This window comes from Gymnodraco acuticeps, unplaced genomic scaffold (genome assembly GCF_902827175.1).
Source record: "Gymnodraco acuticeps unplaced genomic scaffold, fGymAcu1.1, whole genome shotgun sequence".
NCBI lineage: Eukaryota > Metazoa > Chordata > Actinopteri > Perciformes > Bathydraconidae > Gymnodraco > Gymnodraco acuticeps.
In genome coordinates, this window is record NW_022990318.1 from 39,024 (window position 1) to 60,181 (window position 21,158).

The 21,158-nt window shown below is 49.9% G+C and overlaps 1 protein-coding gene across 1 annotated transcript; it reads right to left on the reverse strand.

Annotated features, from left to right (window-relative positions):
- Positions 1-17,738: 17,738 nt before the first annotated feature.
- On the reverse strand, positions 17,739-20,950 carry LOC117550637 (histidine--tRNA ligase, cytoplasmic-like; the record flags this gene model as incomplete). Its single annotated transcript, XM_034223073.1, is given in 5 exon segments — positions 17,739-18,103; positions 18,342-18,488; positions 18,947-19,063; positions 20,423-20,686; positions 20,823-20,950. Coding segments are annotated over 5 exon segments (716 nt in total), but the record flags the coding sequence as incomplete, so codon positions are not given.
- Positions 20,951-21,158: the final 208 nt, after the last annotated feature.

Sequence of the window (21,158 nt, forward strand, 5' to 3'; positions counted from 1 at the left end):
AATTTGTATTGACCGCCGTTCAACTGACAGCGTTGTTTTCCCCCAAAAGTGGGCGGAGACGTTATTTTTGCCCGGAAGTGACGCATTTGTTACTCTCATCTATACCCTTAAGAAATATCACAGCTAGAGTGGCGAAGTCACGCCCATCTACTTCCGGTCCATGGGACCTTATTTCGGAAAAATTATGCATTGAAATCAATGGAGAGAGAAAACTTTGAATTGTGCCAAATTGTGAAAAATACGCAACTAGAAAGACTACAAATCCCAGAGTCGCGTAAGTGATGTCATAACTGTTTTCCTCCACTAAGAGATAGCTAAGATCAGCGCCATATATATAGAGCTATTTCAGGGTCATAAGTTTTGATCATTCAAAAAAATACAATTTATTTGAAAGTTCAAGTTGTTATCCTGAACTTTGAAAAATACAATGATGTATTCAAAATAAAAATAAGTATTTGAAATAATTGTTCAGGTTGAATATTATTTTTGATTCAGTTCAGCAATTTTTTTGAATAAAATATTTATTTTCAGATTTCACTTTTATACATATTTTGATATTTTAATCCTTATTTTTTTCAGTTGCAGATTTTTCGTTTTCAGATTCAAAACAATTATTTTTTAAGTTTCAAATCTTGTTTTTTCAGGTTTCACATTGCTTTTCACCTTCAGATCGTTTTTCACTTTCAGATCTTTTTTTTTCGCTTTCAGACTTTTGGCCCTGATGTTGCTTGGGGGGGGGGGGGGGGGCGGGGCATAGCAAAGAGTAGTTTGGCTTCTATTTCGTATATGGCTTCGCCCTCTAAGGCTATCGCTATTGGGTTATCCCTCTGCGCCCCCGCACAGCACTGAAACACTTGTAGTCCACGCCCACCCGCCAGGTGGGCCCCACCCTCGGGCCTCCTTCCGGTATAAATAGGAAGGGTGCCCGGCAATCTGCTCACTCTTTTCTTCAGCAACCAGCAGTTTACTGAAGCACGAGAAAAGCAAGATCATGAGCAACAAAGAGTGTGTCCGTATGTGTCCTTCGTGCAATACGGGGTACATTATGAGCTATGATTTGCACCCGATATGCGCAGCCTGTCTGGGGCCAGAGCACGCGGACGCGGCTCTCAGCCAGCAGGTCGCATGTCCTCACTGTGTGCGTCTCCCTTCATCCGACAGGAAGCGAAGGGCGGACGCTCTAGCTGCTGCGGGTGAGGAAGACGTCTGGGGGGGGTAGGAGCCCATCCAGAACAGAGACAGCCTGTTTCTGGAGGCGAGTGGGGGGCAGGAGTCAGACAATTCCTACCCCGCCTCCCTCCATGGCTCACCATGCGGCTCTCCCCTTCCCCCCTCTTCCCCGATCTGGCCGCGCTTCCCCGCCATTAGGCGTTACCAGGAAGGTGCAGCAGCGAACCCGAGGAGCTTAAGGGCTCCGGTGGCCACCTTTTTCCAACCACCCCCGCTCTGGAACCGAGCTTAACGGCGTTTTTCGGGGTTAGACAGGCCAACTTGGTCGCCGGACGGCGCCCTATGTTGGCCGACCCCAAGGACCAGTATGTCGCCCGCCAGGCTGACCGGGCGCACCAGTGTGCGTTCCAGGCGTCGGTAGCGGCGAATAATATTGCATTGCTGACCAACTCGGTGGTGACATTGGTCGAACGGTCCACCACCGTGGCTCCAGAGGAGGCGGAGGAGATCGCTAAGGCGGCCAGCACGGCGCTCACGCTGTGCGCAGCCGTGGCGGTGTCCCAGGCGAGGATCACAGCCTGGATGACACAGATCCAGCGCCACCTCTGGTTACAGCAGGCAGCGGTCACAGAGCCAGCCAGGAAGGTGTTACTGGACGCTCCGATCAGCTCGGACAGGCTGTTCGGGCCCCAGTTCCTGGCCATGGTGGATTCCATGAAGGCGGCATCGGAGCAGGCGGAGGACATCCGCCAGCATGTCGGCTGGCTGATGTCCTCATCTGTTTGTCTTGGAGCAACCACAAGCTCTGCAATGTCTTTTAAGTCCAACAGTATTTGCCATGCAATTTCACCCTCAGGCACCAGATGCCCAATTATGAATGGGAGTAGTCTCAACAGAGCCCAATTTTCATGGGCATTCCCACCTATTGTTTTTCTTTTAGAAAATGTGTGTGGGATCACATGTGGCCTGTTTGTTTTGTCTGCCCACTTATAAGGGAACTGCAGGATAGATTTGTTGAGGGTTTCAAGATTGAAATATTTCTTAGATATTAGCAATGCCAAACAACGTGCAAAATCTACTGGCACTAACCCCTCAAAAATATCATGCATAATATCTGGAGGATAACCCGTGTGAATACAGAAGTGGTCAAGAGATTGAGTGATGGAACAATGTCTTTTCACCCCAAAACAGCTTGCCCCATTCTCCTGCGCTGATTTCACATGAGAGTCATGGAGTTCTTTTGTCCTTAGACTGAATGCACCTGACTTTACCTCTTTTGTTTGAATGTCTGTACTTGTTGCTGTGCAAAATCGGCAGATATATCCACTAGGGCTGTACCCGAATATTCGACTATTCGAATATTCGTTCGTTGGCCAACTATTCGGGTTTCAATTTCATTATTCGGATATTCGTTTTTTTATTTTTTTTCAAAAAAACATTTGTTTCTTCCTAAATGTATGCTATCAATAAAGGCGTATTGCCATATTCTTATACTATATTTATACTTTTGAAGTAGGCAAATTACTCAAAGTACAGTAGATTCCACAAAGCTTATGCTTCTTGCGAGAAGTACCCAGAGGATTGCAAATCTCAAAGTCATCTATGTATATAGTCAACAAAATTCTTAAGTCATCCCCTGATAGAAAACCGTTTTCCTTGAAGTGTGAACCATCCTGGGAAGATTTGTAAGTCTGTTGTTCACCAGTCCCCCTATTACTCTGCTGCACTCTGTGGTTTTCAACCACCTTGTCTACAACATCTTTCCTCTGAAAGTGTTACGGTGGCTGTTACGGTGTGCAGGAAGCAGGACCCAAATGCAGATTAGAGTAACAATAATTCCTTTATTTCAAGGCTAGATATAGGCTACACAAAGACAGCACGGAACACTCACCGATGAACTGGTCATAACACAAGACAACCCGACAAAGAGAGACAGAAAACCCAGAACTTAAATACACCCAGGACTAATCACATAAACACGAGACAGGTGAGGAGGGAGGAGAAAACACAGAGGTACCAGGTGAACACAATCGGGTAATCGGGGAGGGAAACAGACAGAAAGCAAACAGGCAGGAAACGGGGGTGAACACTTTACAAAATAAAACAGGAAACCCAAAGATAGAAAAAGACAAGAAAAACACCAACACAGACAGATCCTAACAGAAAGAGCTACTGCAAAGACTTGAGTACAGGCACATACTGAAAACTCCTTTTTTCCTTGGCATAAAGTATGTACTCTATGGGTTCTACAACATTAAAGCTGTCTTTGTAATACTGATTGCGGAGATAAGATGTCCTTAGGGGACCACCCTTCCCTATGGCTTTGAGCAAAGGGTTTGATGCGCAGAGAGCAGTGGCTACTTCTGTTATCACAGACTTATCAGTTGTGGGACTATGTTTCTGAAATACACCTTCAAGAATGTTAATGGAGAGGGGCAATGTTGCTGAACTTAAGTAGTGCAGTTCTTCCAAAAACTCATCAATTTTTTTACCCGGCACATGTGCAAAATGCTCTAATTTGAGCAACGATGCAGCAAAGTTTTTTTCAATTACTTTGGAAGAGTTCTGAGTTACATCCACATCACTACTTGAACAAGCACTGTGTACTTCAACTGCAGAGTCATCTTGATTATGTGCGTATTCCACAGGATTATCAGAGGATTCTTGTGCAACTATGTGGTTCTAACTACATCTGGCTTGAAATCTTTCAACGTATGCGGTTTGTGTTTCCTGTTTTTGTGAGAGTGAAATGTTGCGTATATATTTGTTTCAAAACTGCAACCCACAAACATACAAGGAACAGTCTCATGACTCTTAAAATGAGTTCCAATGTGTACAAAATAATCCCTCTCCGTAGGAAGATCGCTCGAAGTGCACAAATGACAACTGAATATTGACAACTCCAGCTGCTCCTGAGAGTTTTGTTTGGGATGGGCTCTATTTAAATGAATGTGCAAAGCGTGTGTCGTATTGTCATACTGATATTTTGTACAAACTGAGACAAATGTAACATTTGTGATATTGGGCTATATAAATAAACATTGATTGATTGAAAGCATTCCATGTCTTAAATGTACATGGGCAGTTTGTGTGTGGGCATGGATAGCGTTGCCTATGCCGGTGCTGTAGTCTAAAATGCTTTAGTAACTCATATCTACCAGAAAGAGATTCACTACACTCCTTACACCTCCACATTTGCCCACCAAAACAAAATCACCAGAAAAAAATAAAAAAAACATTTCAATCATGAACTTGAGAATGGCAGATGACACCTTTTACCTCACTGATGAAGTTGGATTGCAGACACAGGTACGGTTAGACAGGACACTCTTGCGGTCGGACAGCCGCCACAGGAACTTTTGCAGTCACAAATTGCTGTGAAAAATTGAGAGACCAATCAACATACATGAAAGTTAAGTTACACAGAGAACTCGCAATATTGCTGTAAATTAAGACTCATCATTACATCTGCTTTTTTTTACACCGAACCTTATCAGTGCCCTTATCAGACAGAAGTTGACGAATGACTTAGTCATATCCAAACCAATTCAACAGAGTTCTTCAATTTAAAAGACGGTGCATTTCTGTCTGAGTGTGGTGTACTTTTGCAAGATGTTTAGACAAATTGCTCTCTGCCGTGTGTGTGTGTGTGTGTGTGTGTGTGTGTGTGTTGTGTGTGTTGCATGTAGCAGCCGCGTGTGTAAACTGCGAAAACCACAGTGGCAGTCAGCTCCGCATGGCAGCTAGCTTGGCAGCTAATTTAAGTGACGCAGCCGAATAACGGCGCAACATTCCTTTGTAAAAGGGGCTGATATTACTGACATATAAGCGCCTGGGGTAGCACACTTTCCGTTTAACTTTCCCAGGATAATGCTACCGTCATTTAGTTTTCAATCCTGATATCCTATATTTGAACCATCTCCCTAACTGGCAGTTACACAGACTAGCTAGTTAACAACGTTAGCTTTAGCATGTTCGTCGGCTCATTCGGCTTTTTAAGTGAGATAAAAAATGAAACTAAATAACAAATTAACTATCAACGTTACGCATCACTAAGCCACCAGGGTGGGTGGAGGGGGTCAGGAGGACGGGACTGAACTGACCGCCCAGGGGCACGGCAGAGGACCAGGAAGGGGTCTCGGGCGGACGGCCCGGGGGCAAGGCAGAGTCCAAAAAGGGGAAGTCGGGCGGACGGCCCGGGGGTAAGGCACAGGACCAGGAAGGGGTCTCGGGCGGACGGCCCGGGGGCAAGGCAGAGTCCAAAAAGGGGGACTCGGGCGGACGGCCCGGGGGCAAGACAGAGTCCAAGGTGGGGACCATGGAGGGGCGAAGGCAGCGGCAGGAAGAGTCAGGGGGCCGGGCTCGAGGGCGAAGGCAACGGCAGGAAAAGTCAGGGGACCGGGCCCGAGGGCGAGGACCGCAGCTCTCAGGCGGGCCGGCTTGAGGGCGAAGACCGTGGCTCTCAGGGGGCCGGGCTCGAGGGTGAAGACCGTGGCTCTCAGGGGGCCAGGCTCGAGGGCGAAGACCAGAGAGCTCCGGAGGCCGGGCAGGAAGGCGCTGATGGGACAGTGCCGGAGACCGGGCAGGACCCGGTGTCGGAGCTGGTGGGACAGGCCTCGGCAGGATCCCCCACGGAAGAGGACCAGGACACGGGATTTGCAGGATCCCCGGCAGGAGAGCAGTCGGCGGGGCCTCCAACGGCACAGTACATAGGATTGGCAGGACCCCCGGCAGGAGAGTAGACGGCGGGACCTCCAACGAGACAGGACAAAGGGTTGGCAGGACCTCCGGCAGGAGAGTAGTCGGCGGGACCTCCAACAGCACAGGACAAAGGGTTGGCAGGACCCCCGGCAGGAGAGTAGTCGGCGGGGCCTCCAACAGCACAGGACAAAGGGTTGGCAGGACCCCCGGCAGGAGAGTAGTCGGCGGGGCCTCCAACGGCACAGGACAAAGGGTTGGCAGGACCCCCGGCAGGAGAGTAGTCGGCGGGGCCTCCAACGAGACAGGACAAGGAGCTGGCAGGACCCCAGGCAGAAGAGTAGACGGCGGGACCTCCAAGGGGACAGGACAAAGGGTTGGCAGGACCCCCGGCAGGAGAGTAGTCGGCGGGGCCTCCAACGGCACAGGACAAAGGGTTGGCAGGACCCCCGGCAGGAGAGTAGACGGCGGGACCTCCAACGAGACAGGACAAAGGGTTGGCAGGACCCCCGGCAGGAGAGTAGACGGCGGGACCTCCAACGAGACAGGACAAAGGGTTGGCAGGACCCCCGGCAGGAGAGTAGACGGCGGGCCCTCCAACGGGACAGGACAATGGGTTGGCAGGACCCCCGGCAAGAGAGTAGACGGCGGGACCTCCAACGGGACAGGACAAAGGGTTGGCAGGACCCCCGGCAGGAGAGTAGTCGGCGGGACCTCCAACGTGACAGGACAAGGAGCTGGCAGGACCCCCGGCAGGAGAGTAGACGGCGGGACCTCCAACGGGACAGACATACGATTGGTAGGACCCCCGGCAGAGGAGTAGTCGACGGGACCTCCAACGGGACAGGACATGGAGTTGGCAGGACCCCCAGCGGAACCTCCAACGGACCAGGACATTGGGTAGGGACTTGAGACGTGACTCGAGAGGAGACTCGAGAGGGGAACTAGAGAGGGGACTAGAGGAGGGACTAGAGGAGAGACTAGAGGAGGGACTAGAGAAGGGAACTCGAGAGGGAACTCGCGAGGGGAACTAGAGAGGGGACTCGAAGAGGGACTAGAGAGAGGACTAGAGGAGGGACTAGAGAGGGGACTAAAGGAGGGACTAGAGGAGGGACTAGAGGAGGGAACTCGAGAGGGAACTGGAGAGGGGACTCGAGAGGGAACTGGAGAGGGGACTCGAGAGGGAACTGGAGAGGGGACTCGAGAGGGAACTCGAGATGGGACTAGAGAAGTGACCTGAGGAGGGACTAGGGAAAGGACTAGAGAAGGGAACTCGAGAGGGGACTCGAAGAGGGACTAGAGGAGGGACTAAAGGAGGGACTAGAGGAGGGACTAGAGGAGGGAACTCGAGAGGGGACTGGAGAGGGGACTAGAGGAGGGACTAGAGAAGGGACTAGAGATGGAACTGGAGAGGTGACTCGAGAAGAGACTAGAGATGGAACTCGAGAGGGGACTTGAGAGGGGACTCGAGAAGGAACTTGAGAGGAAACTGGAGAGGGGACTTGAGAAGGAACTTGAGAGGAAACTGGTGAGGGGACTTGGGAGGGAACTGGAGAGGGGACTTGAGAAGAAACTGGAGAGGGGACTCGAGAGGGAACTCGAGAGGTGACTCGAGAGGTGACTTGAGATGGGACTCGAGAGGAAACTTGAGAGTTGACTGGAGAGGTGACTTGAGAGGAATCTCGAGAGGAGACTCGAGAGGTGACTTGAGAGGAATCTCGAGAAGAGACTCGAGAAGAGACTTGAGAGGGAACTCGAGAGGGAACTTGAGAGGGGACTCGAGAGAGGACTCGAGATGGGACCTGAGAGGGGACTTGAGAAGAGACTCGAGATGGGACCTGAGAGGGGACTTGAGAGGGGACTTGAGAGGGAACTTGAGAAGAGAATCGAGAGGGGACCTGAGAGGGAACTCGAGAGGAGACTTGAAGGGTGACTTGAGAGGTGACTCGAGAGGTAGCTCGAGAGGCAACTCGAGAGGGAACTGGAGAGGATACTTGAGAGGGGACTTGAAAAGGAATTTGAGAGGGAAGTCGAGAGGGGACTTGAGAGGGGACTTGAGAAGGGTCTTGAGAAGGAACTTGTGTTGGTCGGTACGCCGACAGGACACGGGGAGCTGGCGTCGGCTGGAGAGCCAGCAGGAGACGAGGTGCTGGAGTCGGCCGGTACGCCGACAAGACTCGGGGAGCTGGCGTCGGCTGGGGAGCCAGCAGGAGACGAGGTGCTGGAGTCGGCCGGTACGCCGACAGGCCTCGGGGAGCTGGCGTTGGCCGGTACGCCAGTCCTGGAGCCGAAACAGGAGTCGGGACCATGGCTACTGGGGCCGGTACTGAAGCCAGAATCATGGCTGTAAGGTCCGGTTCAGGAGCCGGAAACATGGCTGAATGGGCCGGCTCTGGAGCCGGAATTGAAGCCAGAATCTTGGCTGTAAGGTCCGGTTCTGAAGCCGAATCCATGGCTGCCGGGACCGGTTCTGGAGCAAGGACCATGGCTGCTGGGGCCAGAACTGGGTCTGGAACCATGGCCCTTTGGGCTCGTGCTGCCAACCTGGCCTTGCGACTCCTTCCTTTAGGAGCCGTTTGGAGGCTCCGTGGACCTCCAAAGGCCAGACGAGTACCAGCGAATCGCTCCTGGACTGTAGCAAACACTGGGTGAGAAGCAGGGGCTGACGCCAGACGGACCACACCGATGCGTGTGGTATCAAAACGGGAGTTGGGAGGCCTGGGGCTGTCAGGCAAGGGATAACACACCGTGAGAAAATCCAAAATCCTGCCCGATAAGAATTTAACCAAGCCTGGCTTCTCCATAGTAATCCGGCGTGCCTCTGCCAGAACAGCCTCTCGCTGCTGAACCCTGGACGCTCCCAACCATCGATACGAGCAGTCATCCAAAGCAAAGGAAAACTCCAATAGCTCCTGCTCAAAAGGATCTGCTGGGCCCATATTATGGTCGGGTTGTAATGTTACGGTGGCTGTTACGGTGTGCAGGAAGCAGGACCCAAATGCAGATTAGAGTAACAATAATTCCTTTATTTCAAGGCTAGATATAGGCTACACAAAGACAGCACGGAACACTCACCGATGAACTGGTCATAACACAAGACAACCCGACAAAGAGAGACAGAAAACCCAGAACTTAAATACACCCAGGACTAATCACATAAACACGAGACAGGTGAGGAGGGAGGAGAAAACACAGAGGTACCAGGTGAACACAATCGGGTAATCGGGGAGGGAAACAGACAGAAAGCAAACAGGCAGGAAACGGGGGTGAACACTTTACAAAATAAAACAGGAAACCCAAAGATAGAAAAAGACAAGAAAAACACCAACACAGACAGATCCTAACAGAAAGAGCTGCTGCAAAGACTTGAGTACAGGCACATACTGAAAACTCCTTTTTTCCTTGGCATCAAGTATGTACTCTATGGGTTCTACAACATTAAAGCTGTCTTTGTAATACTGATTGCGGAGATAAGATGTCCTTAGGGGACCACCCTTCCCTATGGCTTTGAGCAAAGGGTTTGATGCGCAGAGAGCAGTGGCTACTTCTGTTATCACAGACTTATCAGTTGTGGGACTATGTTTCTGAAATACACCTTCAAGAATGTTAATGGAGAGGGGCAATGTTGCTGAACTTAAGTAGTGCAGTTCTTCCAAAAACTCATCCATTTTTTTACCCGGCACATGTGCAAAATGCTCTAATTTGAGCAACGATGCAGCAAAGTTTTTCTCAATTACTTTGGAAGAGTTCTGAGTTACATCCACATCACTACTTGAATAAGCACTGTGTACTTCAACTGCAGAGTCATCTTGATTATGTGCGTATTCCACAGGATTATCAGAGGATTCTTGTGCAACTATGTGGTTCTAACTACATCTGGCTTGAAATCTTTCAACGTATGCGGTTTGTGTTTCCTGTTTTTGTGAGAGTGAAATGTTGCGTATATATTTGTTTCAAAACTGCAACCCACAAACATACAAGGAACAGTCTCATGACTCTTAAAATGAGTTCCAATGTGTACAAAATAATCCCTCTCCGTAGGAAGATCGCTCGAAGTGCACAAATGACAACTGAATATTGACAACTCCAGCTGCTCCTGAGAGTTTTGTTTGGGATGGGCTCTATTTAAATGAATGTGCAAAGCGTGTGTCGTATTGTCATACTGATATTTTGTACAAACTGAGACAAATGTAACATTTGTGATATTGGGCTATATAAATAAACATTGATTGATTGAAAGCATTCCATGTCTTAAATGTACATGGGCAGTTTGTGTGTGGGCATGGATAGCGTTGCCTATGCCGGTGCTGTAGTCTAAAATGCTTTAGTAACTCATATCTACCAGAAAGAGATTCACTACACTCCTTACACCTCCACATTTGCCCACCAAAACAAAATCACCAGCAAAAAATAAAAAAAACATTTCAATCATGAACTTGAGAATGGCAGATGACACCTTTTACCTCACTGATGAAGTTGGATTGCAGACACAGGTACGGTTAGACAGGACACTCTTGCGGTCGGACAGCCGCCACAGGAACTTTTGCAGTCACAAATTGCTGTGAAAAATTGAGAGACCAATCAACATACATGAAAGTTAAGTTACACAGAGAACTCGCAACATTGCTGTAAATTAAGACTCATCATTACATCTGCTTTTTTTTACACCGAACCTTATCAGTGCCCTTATCAGACAGAAGTTGACGAATTACTTAGTCATATCCAAACCAATTCAACAGAGTTCTTCAATTTAAAAGACGGTGCATTTCTGTCTGAGTGTGGTGTACTTTTGCAAGATGTTTAGACAAATTGCTCTCTGCCGTGTGTGTGTGTGTGTGTGTGTGTGTGTGTGTGTGTGTGTGTGTGTGTGTGGTGTGTGTTGCATGTAGCAGCCGCGTGTCTAAACTGCGAAAACCACAGTGGCAGTCAGCTCCGCATGGCAGCTAGCTTGGCAGCTAATTTACGTGACGCAGCCGAATAACGGCGCAACATTCCTTTGTAAAAGGGGCTGATATTACTGACATATAAGCGCCTGGGGTAGCACACTTTCCGTTTAACTTTCCCAGGATAATGCTACCGTCATTTAGTTTTCAATCCTGATATCCTATATTTGAACCATCTCCCTAACTGGCAGTTACACAGACTAGCTAGTTAACAACGTTAGCTTTAGCATGTTCGTCGGCTCATTCGGCTTTTTAAGTGAGATAAAAAATGAAACTAAATAACAAATTAACTATCAACGTTACGCATCACTAAGCCACCAGGGTGGGTGGAGGGGGTCAGGAGGACGGGACTGAACTGACCGCCCAGGGGCACGGCAGAGGACCAGGAAGGGGTCTCGGGCGGACGGCCCGGGGGCAAGGCAGAGTCCAAAAAGGGGAAGTCGGGCGGACGGCCCGGGGGTAAGGCAGAGGACCAGGAAGGGGTCTCGGGCGGACGGCCCGGGGGCAAGGCAGAGTCCAAAAAGGGGGACTCGGGCGGACGGCCCGGGGGCAAGACAGAGTCCAAGGTGGGGACCATGGAGGGGCGAAGGCAACGGCAGGAAAAGTCAGGGGACCGGGCCCGAGGGCGAGGACCGCGGCACTCAGGGGGCCGGGCTCGAGGGTGAAGACCGCGGCTCTCAGGCGGGCGGGCTTGAGGGCGAAGACCGTGGCTCTCAGGGGGCCGGGCTCGAGGGTGAAGACCGTGGCTCTCAGGGGGCCAGGCTCGAGGGCGAAGACCAGAGAGCTCCGGAGGCCGGGCAGGAAGGCGCTGACGGGACAGTGCCGGAGACCGGGCAGGACCCGGTGTCGGAGCTGGTGGGACAGGCCTCGGCAGGATCCCCCACGGAAGAGGACCAGGACACGGGATTTGCAGGATCCCCGGCAGGAGAGCAGTCGGCGGGGCCTCCAACGGCACAGTACATAGGATTGGCAGGACCCCCGGCAGGAGAGTAGACGGCGGGACCTCCAACGAGACAGGACAAAGGGTTGGCAGGACCCCCGGCAGGAGAGTAGTCGGCGGGACCTCCAACAGCACAGGACAAAGGGTTGGCAGGACCCCCGGCAGGAGAGTAGTCGGCGGGGCCTCCAACAGCACAGGACAAAGGGTTGGCAGGACCCCCGGCAGGAGAGTAGTCGGCGGGGCCTCCAACGAGACAGGACAAGGAGCTGGCAGGACCCCCGGCAGAAGAGTAGACGGCGGGACCTCCAAGGGGACAGGACAAAGGGTTGGCAGGACCCCCGGCAGGAGAGTAGTCGGCGGGGCCTCCAACGGCACAGGACAAAGGGTTGGCAGGACCCCCGGCAGGAGAGTAGACGGCGGGACCTCCAACGAGACAGGACAAAGGGTTGGCAGGACCCCCGGCAGGAGAGTAGACGGCGGGACCTCCAACGAGACAGGACAAAGGGTTGGCAGGACCCCCGGCAGGAGAGTAGACGGCGGGCCCTCCAACGGGACAGGACAATGGGTTGGCAGGACCGCCGGCAGGAGAGTAGACGGCGGGACCTCCAACGGGACAGGACAAAGGGTTGGCAGGACCCCCGGCAGGAGAGTAGTCGGCGGGACCTCCAACGTGACAGGACAAGGAGCTGGCAGGACCCCCGGCAGGAGAGTAGATGGCGGGACCTCCAACGGGACAGACATACGATTGGTAGGACCCCCGGCAGAGGAGTAGTCGACGGGACCTCCAACGGGACAGGACATGGAGTTGGCAGGACCCCCAGCGGAACCTCCAACGGACCAGGACATTGGGTAGGGACTTGAGACGTGACTCGAGAGGGGACTCGAGAGGAGACTCGAGAGGGGAACTAGAGAGGGGACTAGAGGAGAGACTAGAGGAGGGACTAGAGGAGAGACTAGAGCAGGGACTAGAGGAGGAACTAGAGAAGGGAACTCGAGAGGGGAACTAGAGATGGGACTCGAAGAGGGACTAGAGAGAGGACTAGAGGAGGGACTAGAAAGGGGACTAAAGGAGGGACTAGAGGAGGGACTAGAGGAGGGAACTCGAGAGGGAACTGGAGAGGGGACTCGAGAGGGAACTGGAGAGGGGACTCGAGAGGGAACTCGAGAGGGAACTGGAGATGGGACTAGAGAAGTGACCTGAGGAGGGACTAGGGAAAGGACTAGAGAAGGGGACTCGAGAGGGGACTCGAAGAGGGACTAGAGGAGGGACTAAAGGAGGGAGTAGAGGAGGGAACTCGAGAGGGGACTGGAGAGGGGACTAGAGGAGGGACTAGAGATGGAACTCGAGAGGTGACTCGAGAAGAGACTAGAGATGGAACTCGAGAGGTGACTCGAGAGGGGACTTGAGAGGTGACTCGAGAGGGGACTCGAGAAGGAACTTGAGAGGAAACTGGAGAGGGGACTCGAGAAGGAACTTGAGAGGAAACTGGAGAGGGGACTTGAGAGGAAACTGGTGAGGGGACTCGGGAGGGAACTGGAGAGGGGACTTGAGAAGAAACTGGAGAGGGGACTCGAGAGGGAACTCGAGAGGGAACTCGAGAGGGAACTCGAGAGGTGACTCGAGAGGTGACTCGAGAGGTGACTCGAGAGGTGACTTGAGAGGTGACTCGAGAGGTGACTTGAGATGGGACTCGAGAGGAAACTTGAGAGTTGACTGGAGAGGTGACTTGAGAGGAATCTCGAGAGGAGACTCGAGAGGTGACTTGAGAGGTAACTCGAGCGGGGACTCGAGCGGGGACTCGAGAGATGACTTGAGAGGGAACTCGAGAGGAGACTTGAGAGGGGATTCGAAAGGGGACTCGAGAGATGACTTGAGAGGGAACTCGAGAAGAGACTCGAGATGGGACCTGAGAGGGAACTCGAGAGGAGACTTGAGAGGGAACTCGAGAGAGGACTCGAGATGGGACCTGAGAGGGGACTTGAGAAGAGACTCGAGATGGGACCTGAGAGGGGACTTGAGAGGGGACTTGAGAGGGAACTTGAGAGGGGACTCGAGAGAGGACTCGAGATGGGACCTGAGAGGGGACTTGAGAAGAGACTCGAGATGGGACCTGAGAGGGGACTTGAGAGGGGACTTGAGAGGGAACTTGAGAAGAGAATCGAGAGGGGACCTGAGAGGGAACTCGAGAGGAGACTTGAAGGGTGACTTGAGAGGTGACTCGAGAAGTAGCTCGAGAGGGAACTGGAGAGGATACTTGAGAGGGGACTTGAAAAGGAATTTGAGAGGGAAGTCGAGAGGGGACTTGAGAGGGGACTTGAGAAGGGTCTTGAGAAGGAACTTGTGTCGGTCGGTACGCCGACAGGACACGGGGAGCTGGCGTCGGCTGGAGAGCCAGCAGGAGACGAGGTGCTGGAGTCGGCCGGTACGCCGACAAGACTCGGGGAGCTGGCGTTGGCCGGTACGCCAGTCCTGGAGCCGAAACTGGAGTCGGGACCATGGCTACTGGGGCCGGTACTGAAGCCAGAATCATGGCTGTAAGGTCCGGTTCAGGAGCCGGAAACATGGCTGAATGGGCCCGGCTCTGGAGCCGGAATTGAAGCCAGAATCTTGGCTGTAAGGTCCGGTTCTGAAGCCGAATCCATGGCTGCCGGGACCGGTTCTGGAGCAAGGACCATGGCTGCTGGGGCCAGAACTGGGTCTGGAACCATGGCCCTTTGGGCTCGTGCTGCCAACCTGGCCTTGCGACTCCTTCCTTTAGGAGCCGTTTGGAGGCTCCGTGGACCTCCAAAGGCCAGACGAGTACCAGCGAATGGCTCCTGGACTGTAGCAAACACTGGGTGAGAAGCAGGGGCTGACGCCAGACGGACCACACCGATGCATGTGGTATCAAAACGGGAGTTGGGAGGCCTGGGGCTGTCAGGCAAGGGATAACACACCGTGAGAAAATCCAAAATCCTGCCCGATAAGAATTTAACCAAGCCTGGCTTCTCCATAGTAATCCGGCGTGCCTCTGCCAGAACAGCCTCTCGCTGCTGAACCCTGGACGCTCCCAACCATCGATACGAGCAGTCATCCAAAGCAAAGGAAAACTCCAATAGCTCCTGCTCAAAAGGATCTGCTGGGCCCATATTATGGTCGGGTTGTAATGTTACGGTGGCTGTTACGGTGTGCAGGAAGCAGGACCCAAATGCAGATTAGAGTAACAATAATTCCTTTATTTCAAGGCTAGATATAGGCTACACAAAGACAGCACGGAACACTCACCGATGAACTGGTCATAACACAAGACAACCCGACAAAGAGAGACAGAAAACCCAGAACTTAAATACACCCAGGACTAATCACATAAACACGAGACAGGTGAGGAGGGAGGAGAAAACACAGAGGTACCAGGTGAACACAATCGGGTAATCGGGGAGGGAAACAGACAGAAAGCAAACAGGCAGGAAACGGGGGTGAACACTTTACAAAATAAAACAGGAAACCCAACACAGACAAGAAAAACACCAACACAGACAGATCCTAACAGAAAGAGCTGCTGCAAAGACTTGAGTACAGGCACATACTGAAAACTCCTTTTTTCCTTGGCATCAAGTATGTACTCTATGGGTTCTACAACATTAAAGCTGTCTTTGTAATACTGATTGCGGAGATAAGATGTCCTTAGGGGACCACCCTTCCCTATGGCTTTGAGCAAAGGGTTTGATGCGCAGAGAGCAGTGGCTACTTCTGTTATCACAGACTTATCAGTTGTGGGACTATGTTTCTGAAATACACCTTCAAGAATGTTAATGGAGAGGGGCAATGTTGCTGAACTTAAGTAGTGCAGTTCTTCCAAAAACTCATCCATTTTTTTACCCGGCACATGTGCAAAATGCTCTAATTTGAGCAACGATGCAGCAAAGTTTTTCTCAATTACTTTGGAAGAGTTCTGAGTTACATCCACATCACTACTTGAATAAGCACTGTGTACTTCAACTGCAGAGTCATCTTGATTATGTGCGTATTCCACAGGATTATCAGAGGATTCTTGTGCAACTATGTGGTTCTAACTACATCTGGCTTGAAATCTTTCAACGTATGCGGTTTGTGTTTCCTGTTTTTGTGAGAGTGAAATGTTGCGTATATATTTGTTTCAAAACTGCAACCCACAAACATACAAGGAACAGTCTCATGACTCTTAAAATGAGTTCCAATGTGTACAAAATAATCCCTGTCCGTAGGAAGATCGCTCGAAGTGCACAAATGACAACTGAATATTGACAACTCCAGCTGCTCCTGAGAGTTTTGTTTGGGATGGGCTCTATTTAAATGAATGTGCAAAGCGTGTGTCGTATTGTCATACTGATATTTTGTACAAACTGAGACACATGTAACATTTGTGATATTGGGCTATATAAATAAACATTGATTGATTGAAAGCATTCCATGTCTTAAATGTACATGGGCAGTTTGTGTGTGGGCATGGATAGCGTTGCCTATGCCGGTGCTGTAGTCTAAAATGCTTTAGTAACTCATATCTACCAGAAAGAGATTCACTACACTCCTTACACCTCCACATTTGCCCACCAAAACAAAATCACCAGCAAAAAATAAAAAAAACATTTCAATCATGAACTTGAGAATGGCAGATGACACCTTTTACCTCACTGATGAAGTTGGATTGCAGACACAGGTACGGTTAGACAGGACACTCTTGCGGTCGGACAGCCGCCACAGGAACTTTTGCAGTCACAAATTGCCACCATTTCAAGGATGCTACGTCATCGAGTCCCGCCGAAGGACTGTTCCAATGTCCAGGTTCCTTGGAATTCTACCGAGGACTGAGTCCTTCGTTGCGGGAAATTTCGAGGCTGCACATGTGTATCCTCCGGTCTTAAAATCCCCACAATGCTTGGTGCATGGCCCAATTTCCCAAAATCTGTGGCGGAAAATTGACTCGGAAGACATGTCCTACCAAGGAAGCGTCCTCGACATTGAGAAACACCCCCCATGTCTCCACGTCCTCCCTGGATGAAGCCCAGCCTCTTCCTCTCAGATCTGCAGCGCTCCAGTCACCCTGATGTGAAGCTTGTTGCACCCACAGAAAAAGATCTGTTCAAAGCACTGGAGAGGTCAAAGAAGATGACTGTCAGTGCTTCCCTGCAGGTGAATGGAGGAAGATGGTGTCCTCTTCTCCACTCTGCGTCAGGATTAGCCTCTCGGTTTGTAGCCACCCCAAGTGTATATATAATATAAATAGCATTGTTTTGATACAGGATTATTGCACCAGATTCACAACATCTGCCGTTATAGCTAAAGAATCTGAAAATGATCCTGATCCAGCTGTTAGGATGTGTCTGAAAGACTTGTTTCACTGATAGTTCCAAAATAATTTACAAATAGTCATCCACATAGGAACAAGATGTAAAGACGAGGTTTTGATTGATTGGCTAAGAGAACTATTTATGTAATGCATGATTTCCCTAAATGTGGCTGTAGTGTTTTAATCTTGAGAAGGCTGCTTTGACTATTTTTGACAACAAGCTGACGCTATTTATTACAATAGTAGGCTTTATTATAGGAGTCAAATAGACTGCACCAAATGAAATGGTATCAATATTAGTCAAGAAAATGATAGATGCCTGTTCTTTATCAGTTCAAGGTGATATTTTCATGTCAAACTCCAATGATATTCAGTTTACTAGCAGGAAAGAAACTCATTGTGTGTTCCTTTTTCTAAAAGGATTTCTATCTTTCAGGTCTCTAGTGGAATAAGATAGCATTTTAAATCCTATTGAAGAACTTGCTTGATTTCTATCACATGTTAGTTACATTGTGTGTAGTAAATGTTGATCTGAAGAAATGTGCTCTTCATTATTAAAAAACATCCAACATGATTTCCCGTTGTCAGCACCCTCGTAGATGCTGGTAAACCCAGTCTGATAAAGTAATAAACCAAAACAGGCTACATGCCACCTAAGTACAGTAAGTGAGAAACATCATATTGTTTTAAACTGAGAATGTCAGTGAACACAAGCTGCTGAGCATTGAGTTTATTTCAGACACCTGACAGTACAGCCATGGAACAAATGAAAGTGTTAGAAGCTGAGATGGTGCAGGGAGAAAGTACACGTCTTAAACAGAGCAGAGATGGAGCTGTACAAATGAATGTAGCAGCTTTGTAGATAATAATAACTGATGCGTTCCTCACAGCAGCTCCCTGTTATACAGTGCTGACACTGAAGGCATGTCGACATCATTGCAAAGGAGTCTGTTTGAAGGTGGCGTGGGGGGGGCAGGGGTTAACGTCTAGGCCTCAGAGGTCCTCCTCTTGATCTCAGTTATCAGATCTGCTCTGGATATATCAGCCTGTGGGGAGAGAGCAGACAGTGAGGTTAGTCCTGCAGCATCTCAGTCTTACGGCCCTGACACACAAACAGACAGACACATCCAAATATATTGGCCCTCAACCCCAAACTGCTCCCAATGGCCAACACTGAGCCTGTACGGCTGCCTCTGCATGATTGTGTGTGAATGGTTGAATGGTAATAAAAACATAAAAAAACCATAATTTGGTATCCTCTTTAATAAAGATGTGTTCAGGTACCTCCTCTCTGGTTGCCACGGTGCGCAGCTTCACCATCCCATCCTTCAGCTCCTGCTCTCCCAGGATGGCCACCAGGGGGATCCCAGAGTCCTCGCAGTACTGCAGCTGACTCAGCAGTTTGGGGTTCTTCTTGTAGATTACCTCTGCCTGGACACATACACAGCATTCAGTGTGACGAATAATACAAATCATATTTTTAAATGACAGCATGACAAATGTCAACTTTCCACACCAAAAAGTCCAGTCTAGTGCAAAGGTGATAGTAATACTTTTCAGAAATCAGACTCCAGACTTACGAAGCAACATTAAGTGGAATCTGCAAATATAACACTAGCACACACACACACACACACACACACACACACACACACACACACACACACACACACACACACACACACACACACACACACACACACACACACACACACACACACACACACACACACACACACACACACACACACACACACACACACACACACACACACACACACACACACACACACACACACACACACACACACACACACACACACACACACACACACACACACACACACACACACACACACACACACACACACACACACACACACACACACCTTGATGCCAGCGTTCCAGAGCTCAGTGAGCAGTTTGAGTCTCTCCTCCAGCAGGTTCTTCTGAGCAGACACCACCATCACTTGAACCTCTGTGGTGCGGACCCTCTGTGCTGAGGCCTGAAACACACACACAGTTAGTGTGACAGCAACACACGTATTAACAACATAGTGTGACAGCCAAACACATATCATTAACATACTGTTACAGTCTGACTGACAGACACACACACTGTTACAGTCTCTCACACACACTGTTACAGTCTCTCACACACACTGTTACAGTCTCTCACACACACAGTTACAGTCTCTCACACACTGTTACAGACTCACACACACATTTACAGTCTCACACACACACACACACAGCAGTGCTTCTCAAAGTGTGGCCCGGACCACTGGTGGTCCGTGAGCGCCCCCTAGTGGTCCGTGAGTATATTGGTAACATTTCACATTTGAAATAAATAAATACATTTCAGTTTTCCGCACTCTCGCAAGAATATCTCCGCAATGGAGCGAGGTTAAGTTTCACTTTTGATTGCATGATATAGCCCAGATAAACACCTTCATCACACTTGCTGCCACTTGTTTGTACCATTTTCAGGCGATTTGTAATCTGTTCTAGAAAAACGATGCGTTTTTTTATATTTGTGAAGTTAGGCGGTCCGCGAGTGTTTTTTTATTGGTTAAGTGGTCCTTGGTATGAAAAAGTTTGAGAAACACTGACTTAGAGTCTCAGGGTGCATTCACACCTAATAGTCCGCTCTCTGTTGCACACCAGACCACAGTTTGTTACATTGTTTCATTTTTCAGAAGGTTCAGTTTGCGTTCACACGGGAAAAACTCAAACGGACTATAAACTTTAAACACAAGTCATGTGCACGGAAATGCTGTTCAACCATTGGTCAGACATTAAGGGCGTAAAAACGCAAATCCCGGCCATTTCTACCGGAGCCTCCGCCATGGAGCATCGGCAGGTTATTCTCATGCTGCTGTTAATCTGGAGATCAACAGACACTAGCGGCCCGCGCATATGATTATATAATCAGACAGCGTCCGTTAAAAAACATTAGAACACATATAATGAGAGACGTTCTGCAGTAAGGAGGGGCGTTTCACCAACGACAGGTTTTGGTCTTCACTCTTTAACTAAACAACCGCGGATGTCTTAAAGGATTCTTTCGCTAAAGATTTTGAAGACATCCGCGTTCTTGTGACACGTAAATACTACGCTTCCTATGTTTTGGTGCGGACTGCGTTCACACCAGCAATGAACCGCTCCAGAGTTCACAAGCAAGCGCTCGGAGACCACGTATTTTAGCGGACCAGAGTCCGGTTGTTTAGTTCACTTAAGAGGTCTCGGATTGTGTTCACACCGACCCAAATGAACCGCACCAAGCGGCTAAACGCACCAGGGTTCGATTCAACCGGACTATACAAGGCAGGTGTGAACGCACCCTCACTCACTCACAGGATTACCTCGGCCTTCTTCTCCATGATGGAGAAGATCCTCTCGATGCCGATGCTGACCCCCACACATGGCACCTTCCTGCCCTTGGGGTCAAACATCCCCACCAGCCCGTCGTACCGGCCCCCGCCCGCTACGCTGCCCACGCTCACACTCTCCTCTGCACCAGAACCATTCTGGGCTTCAGCAGCGATGCCCGCCTGAGTCAGAAACCCCTCGTAAATGATCCCTGTGTAATAGTCCAGACCCCGGGCCAGACTCAGGTCAAACACCACCTGCACAGAATGGAGGAATGAAAAGGTAGCAGGTTAACAGAGAAGAGAGGAAAGTAGAAGGTATGATAAGGAGCTTTAACACATTGTTGACTCCAGTGAACAAAGTGAATGCTGGGAAATATATCAGGTGAGTCACCTTGTCCGTGACCTGGAACAGCTGCAGGTAGCTGAACAGCAGCTTAATGTCCATCAGCCCCGCACTGGCCTGCTTACTCTGACACATCTTCTGATCCTGCAGGAGGCGCTCTGCCAGCTCCATCCCACCTGCAACACAAACACAGCTACATCAGCACCCACCCTGTTGGAATAAGGTCCAGCACTCCCCCTCTTTAGCTCTGTTTTAGTGTATAGGGGGCTCCGTGAGATCAGCGCTGCTCATAATAAATCATAACCGTAATATATTTTCTCTTTTCATTCTTTTATTCTTTTTAATTTAAAATATCAGAATATAGTACAGTAGTATCTATCCTAT